Source organism: Phocoena sinus, chromosome 20 (genome assembly GCF_008692025.1).
Source record: "Phocoena sinus isolate mPhoSin1 chromosome 20, mPhoSin1.pri, whole genome shotgun sequence".
Taxonomy (NCBI): Eukaryota; Metazoa; Chordata; class Mammalia; order Artiodactyla; family Phocoenidae; genus Phocoena; species Phocoena sinus.
The window spans coordinates 39,256,914-39,268,184 of record NC_045782.1 but is presented as its reverse complement, the minus strand read 5'-3'; the positions used below and the strand labels follow the sequence as shown (position 1 = coordinate 39,268,184).

At 58.3% G+C, this 11,271-nt stretch overlaps 2 protein-coding genes across 7 annotated transcripts; one reads left to right on the top strand and one right to left on the bottom strand.

Annotated features, from left to right (window-relative positions):
* Positions 1-728: 728 nt before the first annotated feature.
* HSPB9 (heat shock protein family B (small) member 9) lies at positions 729-1,464 on the bottom strand. Its single transcript, XM_032615124.1, has one exon. It carries the CDS (start codon positions 1,434-1,436, stop codon positions 759-761), a length of 678 nt encoding a protein of 225 aa, XP_032471015.1. The 5' UTR covers positions 1,437-1,464; the 3' UTR covers positions 729-758.
* A 983-nt stretch (positions 1,465-2,447) lies between these two features.
* On the top strand, positions 2,448-10,991 carry KAT2A (lysine acetyltransferase 2A). 6 transcript variants are annotated; one of them, XM_032615112.1, is made up of 18 exons: positions 2,448-2,919; positions 3,059-3,182; positions 3,519-3,664; positions 3,767-3,856; positions 4,168-4,349; positions 4,440-4,631; positions 5,479-5,585; positions 5,782-5,892; positions 5,973-6,121; positions 6,216-6,424; positions 6,641-6,767; positions 8,635-8,745; positions 9,067-9,210; positions 9,466-9,580; positions 9,672-9,708; positions 9,791-9,854; positions 9,988-10,072; positions 10,170-10,991. In XM_032615112.1, exons 1-18 carry the CDS (start codon positions 2,476-2,478, stop codon positions 10,361-10,363), a joined length of 2,631 nt encoding a protein of 876 aa, XP_032471003.1. In that variant the 5' UTR covers positions 2,448-2,475; the 3' UTR covers positions 10,364-10,991. The 6 variants fall into 6 exon arrangements, with proteins under 6 accessions (XP_032471003.1, XP_032471001.1, XP_032471000.1 ...); XM_032615110.1 differs by having other exon boundaries at positions 3,519-3,679; positions 5,982-6,121; XM_032615109.1 differs by having other exon boundaries at positions 3,519-3,679.
* Positions 10,992-11,271: the final 280 nt, after the last annotated feature.

The window sequence follows — 11,271 nt, the reverse complement described above, 5'->3', positions numbered from 1 at the left end:
ACTTGAAGTTAATTTAAAATGAACCTCTAAATCTTGTTAAACAAAAGCTTTCTTCCCCCCCCCCCGCCCCCAAAGTGAGGGGATGTTGGTGGTCATGGTAACCAAGAGAAAGAGGCCAGCTGTTACTGCTCTAACTGGGTGGAGTGGGGTGAGAGTGAGCTGGGGCTGAACCTCACCAAGGTTGAAGTTGAGGGCCTTGCATTTGCCTCTCCCCCAGCCCCTCCAGGTTATATTGGGGTATGTGCAGTCTGTATTTGAAAATAGTTGGTCTCTGAACACCAGGAACAACCTCTTTGGGGTTTTCTGATTAGTCTGTACTAGGCTCGTGAGAGCTGGGGTCCTCTCACCCTCTTCTCTGAAGAGGAAGGAACACCGACGACCTCTGGAACCTTGGACTGGTCATAAGGCCAAGACGGCAGCCCCACACTGGGTCCAAGCCGTCTGCTCCCTAGTCTCTGGGGGGCCCTCTGCTGGTTCTGGAGTCAAGTGATGCTGGGGCCCTTTTGGCCCTCTGCTGCTCCCTGCTGGTCCAAGCAGTGAGGTGAGCTGAGTAAAGCAACACTGCCCACTCTCCCCCCAGCTTCCCGGGGGCCAGATTTATCGTGGACCACCACCTTGAGGTGCCTTTCCTGCCCCTCTGGGCCCTCCACCTGGCCTCCCTCTACCTTTGTTCTACCTCCCCCTCTGACCCCAGCCCCAAGAAACGACCGCAGACTCTGAAGCTGTTGTGTTGCTCACTACGGTGGTGGTTTACTGGGTCAGGCTAGTTTGGAACCCTTCTTAGAGGCACGGCTCCTGAGTCTCGAGGCGGGTCCTGTTTGGGCTTCAGGGGAAGGCAGCACCCGGCACTGGCCACGGACGCACAGCTGGCCAGAGGGGGTCAGGCAGCAGGTCATGGCGGCGGGATCCAGGTCCGGTGGTAATGACATTTGCTGGTGCACCTTCCGCGCCACGCGGAAGCCGCCCCCATCCGGGTCACAGCCCTCCAGTTGCCGCTGGCCAGTCACCATCAGGCGTCCGCCGTCCACTTGAACCACCAGCTCCTCAGGGGTGAAGCCGTGGGCATACATCTTCATCTGGAAGCCACCCCGTACAGCTGCCACATCTTCCGCGAGCTGCCGCACCGGCAGGGTGGTCACCTGGTTCTGTTCAGTAAAGGCCACGCTGGGACATCGGGACGCCGACTGGCTCCCGTTGGGGAGACTGCTACCGACCAGCTGCATCCGAGTGAGCAACTGCTGTTGAAGGGCGCGAGGCTCCGAATGCAGCGCTCGGCGCTGGGCCGGGGGGGCGGACGCCGGGAGCGGGGGCCCTCGTGGCCCCGCGTGGCTCCGCTCCTGCTCGCGCGACGCCGCCCCGCTCAGGGGGCTCCCTTGGCTTCCGGCGAGGTTGGCGTCCACAGAGTATGGGGTCAGCTGTGCACGTCCTACTTCCATGGGTCAGGTTGGCAGCCGCCCTGGCGCCCCCTGCTGCTGCTTTTATCTCGGATCCGGCCGCTTTCTCGGGCCCTTCCCCACCTTAGTCAGAGGGCCCGGCCGCCGGGGCTGAGACCCAGCCGGATAGGCCAAAAGAGGCTGGTGGCGCTCAAGCCCAACACTGGAGCTGTCACCAGTACGGAGCGGAGATGAGATTGAGCCGCCGGGCTCTTGCCCTTCTGGGAATCGGGCCTGGGGGGAAGGAGGACTGTCCCCTGAACAGAGCCATCAGTGTGACCGTGGGGTCATCCATTCTTGGAACGTCCTGCAGTTCTCTGACCACGCACAATCCTGCGACACATGGGGACTGGGAGGTGGAGGCGCCTTCCTGGTTTCCTTCATTCCATCCCGGGCCTACTGTGGCAGCTCAGGGCTGGGCTCTGGGACCACAATGATGAAGACTTTGGCCCTGCGTGGGAGATGCCCACCGTGTGGGCGGGAGAGCCGTTCCGCCCTCCTCTGCCTCTACTCCATCTCCACCTTGGGAGCCTTTTACCTGACCACGGCCATTACTGTGGCGCTCAGTGCTTATAAAATAAACGCTTTTTGTTGAGGTATAACGTACGCAGAGAAAAGTGCGCAAAGAGAACACACCCGTGTAACCACTTAACAGGTCAAGAAATAGAACTGCTGCTATTTAATCGCCACGCTGGGTGCAACTCTGTGTCCTGAGACGTGTGGGATAGGGCCAGGGTGGGGGCAGGAGGGAGATGCGCAAGAAGCCAACTCGACTCCAGGCCCCAGGCCTGCATTTTCACCCTTGGGCTTGGGAGGTTATTCCCCAAACAGAAGCCTGTGTTCTGGGGTACTTCTCCTTGTCCCAAGAGCAGCAATCTTTACTATCTTGGAAGCCTTCAATAGAGATTACTAGTGAGGAGGAGTCAATCTGGGGTGCTCGCTCGGGCCTCACTTGTCTAGACGTCCGACATCAAGAGACAGGACAGAAAAGCCTGGAAGCTGGAGGCAAAGGGAGCGACCGTGAAAGACTACAGTTCCCATCATGCTCCGGGGCATGGACGCCTGCGCACTGAACGCCGGTTGCCCATGCGGCCCTAGGGCTGGGAGCGCCGCGCCGCGCTGCGCCGCGCTCCGCTGCGGGGAGGCCATGACGGAACCTTCCCAGGCCTCGAACCCGGCCCCGGCCGCGCAGCCCCGTCCTCTTCAGTCCCCAGCCCCCGCCCCAACTCCGACTCCTACCCTCAGCCCGGCTTCGGCCCCGACTCCGGCTCCCACCCCGGCATCAGCCCCAGCCCCAGCTACAGCCCCAGCCGGGAGCACAGGGACTGGGGGGCCCGGGGTAGGAAGTGGGGGTACCGGGAGCGGGGGTGATCCGGCTCGACCTGGCCTGAGCCAGCAGCAGCGCGCCAGCCAGAGGAAGGCGCAAGTCCGGGGGCTGCCGCGCGCCAAGAAGCTTGAGAAGCTAGGGGTCTTCTCGGCTTGCAAGGTGGGGGCGGGGCCTGGGGTGAGAGGGGGCGGGGTTTGGGGCATCCTAGGACTTGGGTGGGAATGGGGGCAAAGTTCTGGCTGGGGAACGGCTTCTCACCCCGGGTTACAGGGTTATTGACTGATTCTTCTGCCTCCAGGCCAATGAAACCTGCAAGTGTAATGGCTGGAAAAACCCCAAGCCCCCCACTGCACCCCGCATGGACCTGCAGCAGCCAGCTGCCAACCTGAGCGAGCTGTGCCGCAGCTGTGAGCACCCCTTGGGTAAGGCAGGTAGTGCCCTTGGAGCTGGGGGTGGGGGGTGGAGGTGCCGGGTCCTACTTGGATAGGATGACTTAATGCCACATAGTTGCATCTCTGAAAGACCGAAGATGCCTCCTAAAGAGGAATTGGTCTGGGAGTGTGTATGCCCCAGGGGAGGAGAAAGGAAATCTGCCAGCCAGAGGAGACAAGAGGCCACCCAGATAGGAGCAGTCAGTCTCGTTGCCGGTCACGCTGATTGGAGGGACTGAGGGTGTGTCTTGGCTGGCGATGAAAAGGAGTAGGAAGCCCTGTTGATTTTTTCTGTTCCTTTTTCCCAACTGCCATTTATCCTTACAGCTGACCACGTGTCCCACCTGGAGAATGTGTCAGAGGATGAGATTAACCGACTCTTGGGGATGGTGGTAGACGTGGAGAATCTGTTCATGTCTGTTCACAAGGAGGAGGATACGGACACCAAGCAGGTCTATTTCTACCTCTTCAAGGTGAGCTTCTTCCAAGTGAGTGTGCGTGGGCGAAGGAGGGAGGCTGGGGCCTCCGCAGCTCTGTATTCCACTGACCTCTACTCCTCCCTCCTCTTCTTCCAGCTCCTGCGGAAATGCATCCTGCAGATGACTCGGCCCGTGGTGGAGGGGTCCCTGGGCAGCCCCCCATTTGAGAAGCCTAATATTGAGCAGGTGGGATGAGGCAGGTAGTAAGAGGATTGGGGGCATCTTGGAGGAGTGGGGAGGCTGTGTTATCCATCCCCCCCGCCCCCCGCCGCCCAAGCTGAGAACAGGGGAGAGGTTCAGAGAAAGGAGGATGCTTTGGGCTAACCTCAGGTGGGCATGGAGGTGGGAGGGGGTATAATTTCTCCTCACAGACAGCTCCAGAGCAAAAGCTGCAGAGAGCCCCCTGCCCTCAGGAAGCACCTACTTTTGAATAAGAAGGCCCTGCTGGCTGCCCACACCTCCTCCCGTTTTGTCCCCTACCTACCTCCCCTTCTCAGGGTGTGCTGAACTTCGTGCAGTACAAGTTTAGTCATCTGGCTCCCCGGGAGCGGCAGACAATGTTCGAGCTCTCGAAGATGTTCCTGCTCTGCCTTAACTACTGGAAGCTTGAGACGCCTGCCCAATTTCGGCAGAGGTCTCAGGCCGAGGACGTGGCTACCTACAAGGTCAATTATACCAGGTAGGTCCAGCCAGGGGCAGCATGGGGGAGGCTTGTAGGCCCAGCCTGGGCTTTCATTTACCACCTCCCTGCTCCTCATCCGCTCTGCAGATGGCTCTGTTACTGCCACGTGCCCCAGAGCTGCGATAGCCTTCCGCGGTACGAGACCACTCACGTCTTTGGGCGGAGCCTTCTCCGCTCCATCTTCACCGTTACCCGGCGACAGCTGCTGGAGAAGTTCCGGGTGGAGAAGGACAAGCTGGTGCCCGAGAAGAGGACCCTCATCCTCACCCACTTCCCCAAGTAAGGCTTATTCTGGCCCGTCAGGATCTTGTACCACGTTCACATCCTCCCTGTGGTCCCCTGTTTTCCAGGAGGACTTCCTGGATTGGTCCTTCCTCTCACTCCGTGAATCTTCTGGGATGGATCTGGGCCTCTACCTGGGAGACTTGCCCAAGGCCCAGACATAATTTGCTAGCTCCTTGCCTTTTCCCGTACTAGTCTGGGGATGACAGGTACATGGCCCGAGTGCTAACACTGCCCACGCCCCTGGTAGACATGACTAACTGTTTCCCGTGGGGTGTGGACGCAGCTCAGAATCCTTCTCACCACAGAACTCCTCAAGAGCTTACACTTGAGGTGAAACTGCTTTTCACCCCTGTCCTGGCCCTTTCTGTAAGATTTTTCTCTGTTCTGCCACACCATCTCTTCATTTTAAAGCTGGCTTACAGCCACCCAGTTCAAGAGGCCTTTCGCAACTAATGCAGGCCCTCATGTGCTCCTCTTGCCACCAGGTGGCAGTAAGAGGTGGCAGGAGAGGGTGGAATCACATTTTGATACTGAGGCCTAGGGTGACTGGGTGCCCCGCCTGGCACACAGCACGGGATGGCTTCGGTTCAGACCCTGTCTCCCTGTGCTGTTCACCGTGGCATACTGGGCTTCTAGTCTCTGTTCTGGATCATCCTGTCCTCCTACCTTCAACGAGGGGCTCCCAGAAGACAGGGAGATGTGCCTCTTCCTTGTCTGAAGGGAGAGGCTGTCTCTGTCTCCCAGTTCCCTGAGGGCAGCCTCCAGGCCTTCCCGTGTCTGGCCCAGGCTGCTCCCTCGGTTGGAGGACAGAGCTGTGGGACAGACTCTACCCTCCCCCCAGATTCCTGTCTATGCTGGAGGAGGAGATCTACGGGGCAAACTCTCCAATCTGGGAGTCGGGCTTCACCATGCCGCCCTCAGAGGGAACCCAGCTGGTGCCCCGGCCGGGTATGTGCCACACACAGTAGGCTTTCTGCTTGGCCCTCCTGGCTGACCTTAGCCCCGCAGTGGAGGAGGGGCTGCGATTGGCAGCAGTGGGGAAGTACAGGAGGGCTCAGCTGGGGGTGGGAAAGCCTGGATCCCTCTAAGGGACACACCAGCACCTTCAACCTCCATCCCCTGATTTTTTCGTCTCTTATCTCAGCTACAGTCAGCGCTGCGGTGGTTCCCAGCGCCCCCATCTTCAGTCCCACCATGGCTGGGGGCAGCAACAGCTCCTTGAGCCTGGATTCCGGAGGGGCTGAGCCCATGCCAGGTGGGTGCTTGACCCCTGACCTCTACCCCTCACTCACCCCTCCCCCGGCCCCTCTTGCTGTCCCTGGGAGACTTTGCCAGCTTCCTCAGCAGGTGAGAAGAGGAAGCTCCCAGAGAACCTGACCCTGGAGGATGCCAAACGGCTCCGTGTGATGGGCGACATCCCCATGGAGCTCGTCAATGAGGTCATGCTCACCATCACGGATCCCGCCGCCATGCTGGGGCCTGAGGTGGGCAGCCCAGCTTATGGACCAGTTGTGCTGGGGGTGGGGTGGTGGCTCACCACCTGAGACCCCAGCTCAACACCCCTCCTCTGGTGCCCAGACGAGCTTGCTGTCGGCCAACGCCGCCCGGGATGAGACTGCCCGCCTGGAGGAGCGCCGCGGCATCATCGAGTTCCACGTCATCGGCAACTCGCTCACACCCAAGGCCAACCGGCGGGTGTTGCTGTGGCTCGTAGGGCTGCAGAACGTCTTCTCCCACCAGCTGCCACGCATGCCCAAGGAGTACATCGCCCGTCTCGTCTTTGACCCGTATGTCCCCAGGAGAGCCCAGCCCGAGGCCACCACACCCGGGCATCTCCTCCTTGGCCTCCCCACTGCTCCCCGGGCCTCTTCCTCCAACCCTGGGCGATTCTTGCTCCTTAGTTCCCAGCACCGTGTACAGCTCAGGCCTCCGGGGTTGTTGTGGTCTCCTGGGGAGCATTTGGGGGACAGGTAGGGCCTGTGACCTGACCCCTCTCCCCTCAGGAAGCACAAGACTCTGGCCTTGATCAAGGACGGGCGGGTCATTGGTGGGATCTGCTTCCGCATGTTTCCCACCCAGGGCTTCACGGAGATTGTTTTCTGCGCTGTCACCTCAAACGAGCAGGTCAAGGTGAGTCCGTGCCCCTGGTCCCAGCTCCATCCCACCCCCTGCTTCTGCTCTGGACGAGGTCAGAGCGGCACAATAGTGACGCAGCTGCCCCCAACCCTTCTTTTGGTGGCCAGACAGTTCTTCACACCCCCACAAGGTGGCAGTTGTGCTTTGATAACTGCATTAAGGAAACACCTGTTGACATATGGCACGCCAGAATCAGTAACACTTTTATTTTGTTTTCTTCTAGTTTTATTGAGATATAACTGACATGTAGGACTGTGTAAGTTTAAGGTGTACAGCCTGATGATTTGACTTACATACGTCGTGAAATGATGACCACAGTAAGTTTAGTGAACATCCGTTATCTCATATAGTTACAAAATTAAAGGAATAGGGAAGAAATGCTTTTTCTTTGTGATGAGAACTCTCCAGATTTACAGTAACACTTTTAAGTGGACCTGGATTTCTTTCATCACAAGAATGTTCATGTACGTTGGGGAGTTAACTTTTATAACAGCACCCTGTGCTGGGTGATAGTCCTGGTTTCTGTCCTTTAATTGTTACAGTAGACCCACGAGTAAGGTCCCGGGTTGTCCTGTTTTATTTATTTATTTTTTATAAATTTATTTTACTGATTCTATTTTTGGCTGTGTTGGGTCTTCGTTGCTGCGCGCAGGCTTTCTCTGGTTGCGGCGAGCAGCAGCTACTCTGCATTGTGGTGCGCGGGGTTCTCCTTGCCGTGGCTTCCCTTATTGCGGAGCACGGGCTCTAGGCGTGCGGGCTTCAGTAGTTGTGGCGCACGGGCTCAGTAGTTGTGGCGCACGGGCTTAGTTGCTCCGTGGCATGTGGGATCTTCCCAGACCAGGGCTCGAACCCGTGTCTCCTGCATTGGCAGGTGGGTTCTTAACCACTGCACCATCAGGGAAGCCCTATTTTTTCATTTTTATTTTTTAATACTCTTTTTAAAAAATATTTGTTTATTTATTGTTTATTTGGCTGTGTCGGGTCTTAGCTGAAGCACGTGGGATCTTCGTTGTGGCATGCGAACTCTTAGTTGCGGCATGTGGGATCTAGTTCCCTGACCAGGGATCAAACCCGGGGCCCCTGCATTGGGAGCGTGGAGTCTTAGCCACTGGACCACTGGGCAAGTCCCTTGTCCTGTTTTGTTTTTATTTACTTTGTAAAATGATGCAGCCACTTTATTTATTTTTGGCCACACTGGGCAGCTTGCAGGATTTTAGTTCCCCTGCCAGGATCAAACCCGCGCCCTCTGCAGTGAAAGTTCGGGGTCCTAACCACTGGGATGCCAGACAGTTCCACGGTTGTCCTGTTTTACATAACCCATATCTGCAGGGTGCCTCTTTGGTCCTGACGTGTGTGGAAGACAGTCTCTTTGGGGTTCAGATATTGTGATGAGTGGGGCCCTTGTGATTCCCCGTCCCCTTTCCTCCAATTCTGAGGCCCAGGGACTGGGAACTAGCCGCCTGAGGACCACAGCTTCCTGGTTGGGTTTAGATGCAGGCCCTCCCTGCCATAGCTGGCCACCTGACTTGGACACATTTCCTAACATAGCTGAGTTTCAGGTGTTTTTCTGTAAAATGGAGGTAACGATAGCTGTTTCATGGGTTAACTTGAGGATTACTCTGTAAAGAACCAAGCACCACACCTGTTCCAGAGTAAGCTCTTAGAAATCCAGCATCCTTCGCTTTTCTCCCCATAAACTCCCCTTCCTCTGCCAGTCGCCTTTCCTCCTACCTGACTTGGATCCCCTGGCTATTCCCACCTCCTTTCCAGTCTGCTCCCTCCTGTCCCTGCCCTCCTGAGACCTCTCTAGCCGCAGGCCTGCCCCCTGCCGCCTGAAAAGCCCTGCCCCCTTCCCCTGCAGGGCTATGGGACTCACCTGATGAACCACCTGAAGGAGTATCACATCAAACACAACATTCTCTACTTCCTCACCTACGCCGACGAGTACGCCATTGGCTACTTCAAAAAGCAGGTGACCCTCACCTCACCCCGTTTGCCCACTTCCTGGGGACAGGGGTCATTCTGTCTCATCCCCAATGTGGATGGAGTAGGAGTCCTTCGTCTCCCCTGTTCCATCCCACACCTGCGGGGGAGTCCTTCACGCCTGTATTCCTCCCTCCTGCTGCTGTTCCAGGGAAGGATAGGGTTCTCTAGGGCAGTTGGGCAGGCTGGGGGAGCTGGGAGGTTCTGGGGGTGAGTCGGGGGGTGGGTAGCCAGCCTGGAAACATGCCAGGGACAGATTCAGGTTGGAAAAGGCTTGCTGATGGATTGGCTGTAACTCCCCACGCCTTAGGGCTTCTCCAAGGACATCAAGGTGCCCAAGAGCCGCTACTTGGGCTACATTAAGGACTATGAGGGCGCGACACTGATGGAGTGTGAGCTGAACCCGCGAATTCCCTACACGGAGCTGTCCCACATCATCAAGAAGCAGAAGGAGGTGTGTGTGCATGTGTGTGCGTGTACTCGCACACACATGCACGTCTCCATGGGGCTTTTCATGAACGTGCACTTGAGGGTGAACACGTGTGGATGTGTACCACGTGTACACGCATGTGCGCACGCACGTGAAGAAGGATGGGCCAGGGTCTTGGTTCTTGCTCTACCTCTTAGGGGAAATTAGGGGGGCCTGACCGTGGCCTGGGAGGGTGTTTGCTATAGCTGGGTTGGCCCCTCAGACCCTTCCTTCCCTCAGATCATCAAGAAGCTGATTGAGCGCAAACAGGCACAGATCCGAAAGGTCTACCCCGGGCTCAGTTGCTTCAAGGAGGGTGTGAGGCAGATCCCTGTGGAGAGCGTCCCCGGCATTCGTGAGCAGGGGTCTTGGCTGGGGAGGGGGTGTACTGCTTGGGGTGTGGACAGGCATTCTTAGGAGTGTTCTCCCTGCTCCCCACTTTGCAGGAGAGACAGGCTGGAAGCCGCTGGGGAAGGAGAAGGGGTGAGTGTTGTGTGGAGGGAAGGGAGGAAGGAGGGGGAGGCAGAGGGCCCAGGAGCCTCAGACTCGGCCTCTCTTGCCCCAGGAAGGAGCTGAAGGACCCAGACCAGCTCTACACGACCCTCAAAAACCTGCTGGCCCAGATCAAGGTGGGGAGACCAGGCTCCCTTCTGGGGGTCCCTGTGCCAATGGCTGCGGCTTTCTGACCCAGGGTGGAGGGTGGCTGTCTTGAGCTGGGCGGGGGCACAGTGGGCCTGGCCTCAGCCCGGCTCTCCTCTGCAGTCCCACCCCAGTGCCTGGCCCTTCATGGAGCCCGTGAAGAAGTCGGAGGCCCCAGACTACTACGAGGTCATCCGCTTCCCCATCGGTGAGACCCTCCGTTCCAACTCCTTCCTCCCACACCTGCTCCGGCTCCCTGGGCCGTGCAGCCTCTGAAAACCGTGCCCTTCTCTCCTGCTGCCCAGACCTGAAGACCATGACAGAGAGGCTGCGCAGCCGCTACTATGTGACCCGGAAGCTCTTTGTAGCTGACCTGCAGCGGGTCATCGCTAACTGCCGCGAGTACAACCCCCCGGACAGCGAGTACTGCCGCTGCGCCAGCGCCCTGGAGAAGTTCTTTTACTTCAAGCTCAAGGAGGGCGGGCTCATTGACAAGTAGTCTGGCTTTGGACCTCGGCCTCAACCTGGAATGCCTCCGCCTCGGGTTCTGATCTAATCCCTGGGGTGCCCTTGTGCCCGGGTCTGCCTCAGTTTGAGACACCCCAGCCAGGGGCCTTCCAGCCCCTGATCCTGCAGCCGTTTCAGGGCCCTGGGACACCCCCAAGCCTGCAGCTCTGTCCCACCCTTCATTGTGTCTGACCTTGGGAAGGGGTCTCTCAGGTCTGGGGTTCAGCCCCTCTAAGAGTGGCTGGTGGCCAGAGGATGAAGCCTGTCCAGCCCTGGTGGCCCCCAGTCCTACGTGATCCCCCCTTCTCCCCACCCCCACCCGCAACACACACACACACACACACACACACACACACACACACACACTCCCCCAAGCTATGGAGTTTTGGAGTCCTGGCCCTGGCCCTGGCCCAGGTCACTGTTTCCTCAAGGGCAGGATTGCCAACTTTAGCTTGAGTGAGGGGGCTTCAGGGGTTGGAAGTTCAACCTGGACTGGAGGGGCCATGCCTCACCCTGCACTGTTCTGTTTGTCCCCCAGGGGTGGGGGGCATGGGGACCATTCATTTCCTGGCATTAATCCCTTGGAGGGAACAATAAAGTTTTGGGGTTTTTATTCTCAGTGTGATTGTTTCTTCAGTAGAATCCCTGGCCTTAGCGGGCTGACCCTGTTCTGCCAATACTGCCTGCAGGCTGGGGCTGCCCTTCTCAGCAAGCCTCATGCCTGTCCCGCGCCCCCGGGGCGATGGGGCTTGCCGGGCTGCAGCCCCCCACTTCCTGCTGTCTGCTCCTGGTCCAGGTGAAGACTCCACTCCTGGGGGAGGGGCTAGCAGGACCCAGGAGGAAAGAGAGGGTGCCTTGCTGTCAGCGGCACTTCTCCCCCTCCCTCCACCCCTCACCCAC

Excerpts from the sequence above, each read along its gene's own strand:
- KAT2A (XM_032615109.1), top strand. The coding sequence starts at position 2,476 with ATGCTCCGGGGCATGGACGCCTGCGCACTGAACGCCGGTTGCCCATGC. Across the intron at positions 5,586-5,781 it reads CCAGCTGGTGCCCCGGCCGG|CTACAGTCAGCGCTGCGGTG; the intron begins GTATGTGCCACA and ends CTCTTATCTCAG. Across the intron at positions 9,581-9,671 it reads GGAGAGCGTCCCCGGCATTC|GAGAGACAGGCTGGAAGCCG; the intron begins GTGAGCAGGGGT and ends CCCACTTTGCAG.
- HSPB9 (XM_032615124.1), bottom strand. The coding sequence starts at position 1,436 with ATGGAAGTAGGACGTGCACAGCTGACCCCATACTCTGTGGACGCCAAC.